General features: G+C 31.6%; 1 protein-coding gene across 1 annotated transcript; it reads right to left on the bottom strand.

The window, feature by feature from the left end:
* Positions 1-1,607: 1,607 nt before the first annotated feature.
* On the bottom strand, positions 1,608-5,988 carry LOC115953564 (purple acid phosphatase 22-like). Its single transcript, XM_031071296.1, has 5 exons — positions 5,780-5,988; positions 5,387-5,678; positions 3,041-3,606; positions 2,627-2,715; positions 1,608-2,054 (listed from the first exon to the last, which is right to left on the bottom strand). The coding sequence occupies exons 1-5, from the start codon at positions 5,921-5,923 to the stop codon at positions 1,826-1,828; spliced, it is 1,320 nt and encodes a 439-aa protein (XP_030927156.1). The 5' UTR covers positions 5,924-5,988; the 3' UTR covers positions 1,608-1,825.
* Between the last annotated feature and the right edge of the window lie 213 nt (positions 5,989-6,201).

Genomic DNA, 6,201 nt, shown 5'->3' with positions numbered 1-6,201 from the left:
GCCACACTTATCCATACATATATAAATGATACATTATTAGTCTACTCAACCAATCAAATGTTTGAAGAGTCACTGACTTTACTATTTTTTTAATCACTAACTTTATAACAAAATGTTATTATAACATGATAACAATACACACACATATATAACAAACCCTCCATATTTCCTAATTATTAAATTATATAAAGTTATATTATATTTATACTATACATGCACACATTCACACAAATAATATTATAACAAAAATAAATAAATAAATAATGCACAAAATTAGTATCAGGCACACATTCACACAAATAATATATAAGTTTATAATAACAAGAGATACAATTACATCTGAAAAACACCCACCATTTACTCTTAAAGTTGGAGATACCAATAGTTCGATAAAAAAAAGAAATTCATAAGAGATAGATTTGTGATTAATGTTATTGGTTGGTTTAGAATAGACTGATTTTTTATTGTTTAGTTTTGGGTTGAATTGATCTATGTCAAACTATGCAAAATTTAAGTCAGGACGTTCAAAAATATTTTTAAAGGTAACGTAAACTAATAAAATGATATTTTACACATACAATTTTTTTTTTTCAAGTCAAGAGATTCATTTGAACCCCTAAAGCATTTGTAACACCACCCTTGGGTCAAAGGGAGAGGGTAGAGGCGGACCATGGCACCCGGGTTTGAAAAAAATCCCTGTTCACTCTTGCAAATTTTATGAAAAATGAAAAATATGTAATTAGTTTTACTCATTGGACGCCAAGAAAAAAATCTCCCTTCGTCACTGGATCTATCCCTTGCTCTCCATGGTTTTATTATACTAGATGCTCTGTTGGTGTTACCTTTTCTTGGTAGTGCTGTTAAAGTTCACCTTGGATTAATCTCTCTAGTTGATGATGATTGTGAGGTATATCTTGTGGAGGATATCTCATATCTAGAAGTCAATTCAAGCATGTCTACAAGGAAGGAAGCAAACAAGTTTGATGTTACCTTTTCTTGGTAGTGCTGTTAACGTTCTTTGTTTTTATTAATTTTAATTATTCGGTTGACGATCTTGTACTTAATACTCTCTATAGATAGCTTTTTCCCATATTTAATAATAATAATAATAAATAAATAAAAACAGTTAGATATCTTATTTTTTTATTGAGTTATGTTAATGGGCGTCCTTAGGATAATTTTCCAATTGTTAATAAGCTATTTTAAAAAAAATTTGATAATACTTTCATAAAAAATATAAGAAACCTTAAAAAGTATTATTCTTTTTTTTTTTTTTCTCATAAAAAGTTCATATAGAACATTTGTTAACTTTTTCCCTCTTTATTACGTAAGTTTTACAAATGTCGGCTTTTAATCAAATCAAAAATGTGATTAAATAATTTATTTATTACGTTGCTGTGATTCTAATTGAGTGGTTGTATTCTTTTTTTACTTCAACTTATATGCTTTCTTTATTATATAGATAGTGGTTTTAAATTAATTGGTTTGATTTTGAAAATTTTGTCGAGAATATCCACGAAAGAGGAAAAAATTTCATTCTAGTTGTTATTATACTTACTAAAATCTGAGCAAGGAATTCTGATAAATACATAAAATTGAGCAAGGAATCAACAATAATTTCTATAAGGATTAAGTTTGATTTAGATAATATTCATCACCGCGTAAGATATAGAACATGCATCCATGCATGGATTAGAAGAAATGATGTTTGCAACAATGCAAATATTAGCCAAATTGTCTCTGGAGTTTCATGCTTCAGTTGAAATAATATACAATAAGATATATATGCATCCACTTAAGCTCGCAAATTTATGCGTCAGCTTAATTAGAGTTCATCCTTAGAAAATGATGATGATACTTGCTCATCCACAGTATCCCAGCATGCTTTAGACGTGCTTAAGCTTTCAAACCAGACATCATCTGCAACAATGGCGTCTGCATCATTGTTGCGGTGCCATGACCAAAATGCATGTGTTTCGTTTAGAATCCTGAAGCGTCCATGGCCAAAGCTTGGCTCCCGATACAATGAGAGAGGAGAAGCAGGTTCCTCATAACTACACATTACACCATATATATAATAAGTACACGTTGTTAACATTATTGAGTTTCATGAAGGAAACAAAAATTAATGGAATAGTTTTAATTTCCTTTGGTTTAGTTTTATTTTTTATTTTTTTTATTATTATTTTTTTATTTTTTATGTTGGTCAATTTGATTATGTACATTTTTTTTTTATAAATTTTTTTTTCTCAATTTTCAGTAAATAAATAAATAAAATTTTAAACAAAAAACTGATCCATATGTAATAGTATATTAACTTGTCTTTAAGGGTATAACAAACCTAGAAATTTAGGCAAGAGACTCATAAAGGGAGGAAAAAGAAAGAAGAAGTCTTTGACCTTGCCTCTGAGGCTTTAACTATTGGACTGTATCCAATAGGTTGAGAAGAGGAGGTGGGTAACCTAGCAATTGCTACCCACGGTTCTCAACTACCTCAAATTGATTTGCAATCAAATCCAAATTAGACAACACATGGATTCAGTAAATTTGTGCATTAAAAGTCAATGAATATTGGTAAAGCATGAATTTAAAGGCTGGTACAGTCACATTATTCAAGAGTACTCACTCTAATGCAAGTCCTTCACGGTTTCCTCCATCACCAATGGTAATATATACTGGACCGCATTTGTCTTTCTCATTATCATAAACCCTAGTCTGCAAAACATAGGTAGAGAACCCAAAATTAATTTATAAAAATTAAGTATAATTTCTTAGATAATACATGATGTTCTATAATTAAATTCAATCATATAATTATATTGATCAATTAATCATATAGTTGTTTTTAATTGGTCATTGACACAATTGTATGGTTGAACTTGAGTAGAAAATCTAAGTTACAATACCTAAGATATTAATATATTAAAGAAAAAAAAAAGAAAAAAAAGAAAGAGAGAGTAAAGGGTTAGACTATAATATGCTCACATTTTAAATTTCTTAACCCTATTTATCAAAAATATAAAGCAAAGGGGTGACTTACAAATCGTTCATATGCATGAACATGTCCAGCAAAAACCACATCTACACGAGCCTTATACAACAACTCCTCCATTGATTGTCTCATGCTTTCTCCTTCACCTTGATGGGCTGTGTTAGTATTATACCAAGGGGCATGCAACAACACAAGAATCCATGGGGTCTTATTCCTATCAACTCGAGCTAAATCAGCCTCAAGCCACTTGTACTGAGCCGAGTCTACATCGAAATCGGTGTATGACCCTAACATTATAATGTGTGTCGCAGCAACTTCAAATGAGTAATACAAATTTGAGGTTGATCCACTCTCTTCGTATGGCATTGGCCACCTTGAATTATAGGACACGAAGCCTTTGGGATGGTTAGGTAAGATCTCAATGTCATGGTTCCCTTGAGTCACCATCCATGGGCGGCGGCTAGCAGAAGGCTCGACTAGGCGTCCAAATGAGTCCCAAAGTGGCTGGTGGCCATTGGCGTATGATAAATCACCTGGTAATAAAAACACATCGTAGTCCTGACCATCAACATGTGCTAGCGTTGATGCAGTCCAATCTGTCTGTCCTAGGTCGCCTGTAAAGGTTAGCTGTTAGTATAAGTGTGGGGGATAAACTGTTAAGAATTACTAATATAAATTACCTTAAAAAAATAAAAATAAAAAACTTTTGAAATGGAAAAGATTTCTTTTCCAGGAATTTTCTATGTAGGGATGCATCATAAATTAGTGATAAACATCCATCAATATTACTACTACATTACAAATATCATTGTTTTTTAAAAATAAAAATAAATTTGACAATTAGATTTAAACTCTAAATATCTAAATTGAAAAACACAAAAATGTGTTAGTTAAGTTACAACACTCTTGATACAAATAAAGATGAAATTAATTGTATGACGACCTAAGATCCTTTTCTTTTCCTTTAAAAAAAAAAAATTTAAATCCTTTCCTTTTAATTGGTTAGAATTTGGTTAAAAGCAAGATAGGTCAACTATAAGTCTATATATGAAACTTTTTGTAGTAAAATAAATTTTTAGTATATATATAGCACCACTCTTTTCCCTTAATTTTACAATCTTCCATTAGTATGATTTGCCCCCTATCTTTATGGGTTTCAACTTTCAATCCTAAACTTTTCGCTACCTATTCTCTTCAGAATAATTAAGATCTTCTAGAATTCTTTAGGTAACTCCATCATAGAGTTCTTGAAACCTTATCTATTCACTTTGAAATGAATGAATTAAATTCTACGTATCATCAAAAAAAATTTAAAAAAATGTTGATTATTACCTTTTGATATTTATTTATATCATTGATGATATGGTAAATTTTAATTCACTCATTTCAAATTTGACGAATAAGATTTAAGAAGTTCTCTACGTTGGAGTTACACTAAAATCCCTAAATAATTTTAACCCCCTTCCCCTCTTCTTATACCTTAATATAGGTGTTAGACCCCTGATTACTACAATCCATATGAGGGTTGAACCCCAAGCCTCATTCTTAAAATGAAGCAGAAAGTTCCACAAAGCCCTTACCTAGCTATGATGGTTCAACCCTAAACCTCTTTCTTAAAATTAATGAAGTAGACATACAGTTCCACTAGATTAAAGACTGGTGGTTAGACCAAACTGAATTAAAGATTCTAATCCAACTTGTTTACATGATAATAAGGACAATAGATTATTCCCAGAAACTTGCAAGTTGAAATTTTGAAACCTATCACAACTAGCACAAACAGCTTTTTTTTCTTATCAATTTGATAATTAAATTGAACCAATAACCAAGGTGTCATCTAAAACTTATTGATTTCTCGAACTCCAAAATTTATAATAAAAAGTCTTGAGTTTGGCTCCGACCACTAGCATACAGACAAACTATCTGGGTTATCTCTTAATGAGGGCTTGTTTGTTACCGTTGTTTAAATAACAGTTTTCAATGCTTAAATAATATTACACGTATTTTCATACATTTTTTAATCCGCACGTATTTTCAAAAAATACAAATAATGTTACTAAAACAACATTATCAAACGTGCCTAATTTATCTAAGGTATCTCGTTATCACCCAAAAAAGAAAAGAAAAGAAATAGCAACACATATTGCACTGTTATCGTTATTGTTTACTAACGGATATTGTACACTCTTCAACTTATTACCGGTTTTGCTTAGACTTAGAGCAATAACTATGCTTCCAACTAACAAATCTTCCAAATTAAAGACTTTACAAAGAAGCATATCCTTAACACATTATTTTGGATTCCAAGCAAATAGGTGATGTTGGATTCTAGGTAATGTTGGATTCTAAGCAAATAATTAAACTAATATTTAGAAAAAAGTCAGATAAACTTACCAACTACGACAAATTCAACGGGAAATGTGGAAGGAGGTGTCTTAAAAGAGAATTCCGGGCCTGACTCTCCACACCTGTAGAAATAGGTGGTGTCTGGCTCCAATGGTCCAATCTTAACATGGTGAATCTTGCCGGAGCTATATTGGAAATAAGTATACGATGTGTGTACCCCTCTTGCCTTTACATCAAATCTCCCTGATTCCGTACCATATTCGACGATTGATGGTGCTTGTCTATCATCAGTAATCCATGAAACTCTGATGTGATCACTTCCTAGCAGTGATATATGAACCTAACATATGATTGATAACATGAAGGAAAAAAAGTAGTTAACATGTACTTTGTGCATGAACCTTTAAATTGAATTGAACATGACAAGAAAACAATGTGTACCTGTTGAGGATCGGAGTCTGATCGATCGTGTCGAGTGAGAATGACTTGACCAGCAGGTTGACGAGAAAAATCATCACGAGCTTGTGGGAGTTGAGGCAAGACGAAGATGGTAAAAAGGAGAGGAAATATTATACGTGCCCACATTTTCTTTCCTTATTGTTTTTAAGCTCAATGGATCTATAAGATGTTTGAAGAAGCTAAGGATATAAGAAGTGCGTGGCTTTGAGACTTTTGAAGATATAAATTATAGTTTTTGGAATGCAAAGACGTGAAGCAATTGGAACAGTTTTTGATATGCTCACAAGAATGAACACTTCCAAAAATATATATTCTTTGCCTCTTTTTTCCGCAAGTAGCTAGCTAAATTTGGCTAGGCTTTGGCTAAGTCTTGTTCGATTTCTAAAGTAAAATAGGGTTGACTC

Source organism: Quercus lobata, chromosome 7 (genome assembly GCF_001633185.2).
Source record: "Quercus lobata isolate SW786 chromosome 7, ValleyOak3.0 Primary Assembly, whole genome shotgun sequence".
In the NCBI taxonomy this organism is placed as follows: domain Eukaryota; kingdom Viridiplantae; phylum Streptophyta; class Magnoliopsida; order Fagales; family Fagaceae; genus Quercus; species Quercus lobata.
Note: the sequence above shows the minus strand (reverse complement) of the source record. Positions and strands in the feature narration are given on the sequence as shown.

Coding starts and splice junctions, on each gene's coding strand:
- LOC115953564 (XM_031071296.1), bottom strand. CDS start 5,923: ATGTGGGCACGTATAATATTTCCTCTCCTTTTTACCATCTTCGTCTTG. Junction 2,716..3,040: donor TTCATGCATATGAACGATTT/GTAAGTCACCCC, acceptor TATGTTTTGCAG/ACTAGGGTTTATGATAATGA. Junction 2,055..2,626: donor CGTGAAGGACTTGCATTAGA/GTGAGTACTCTT, acceptor TGTAATGTGTAG/TTATGAGGAACCTGCTTCTC.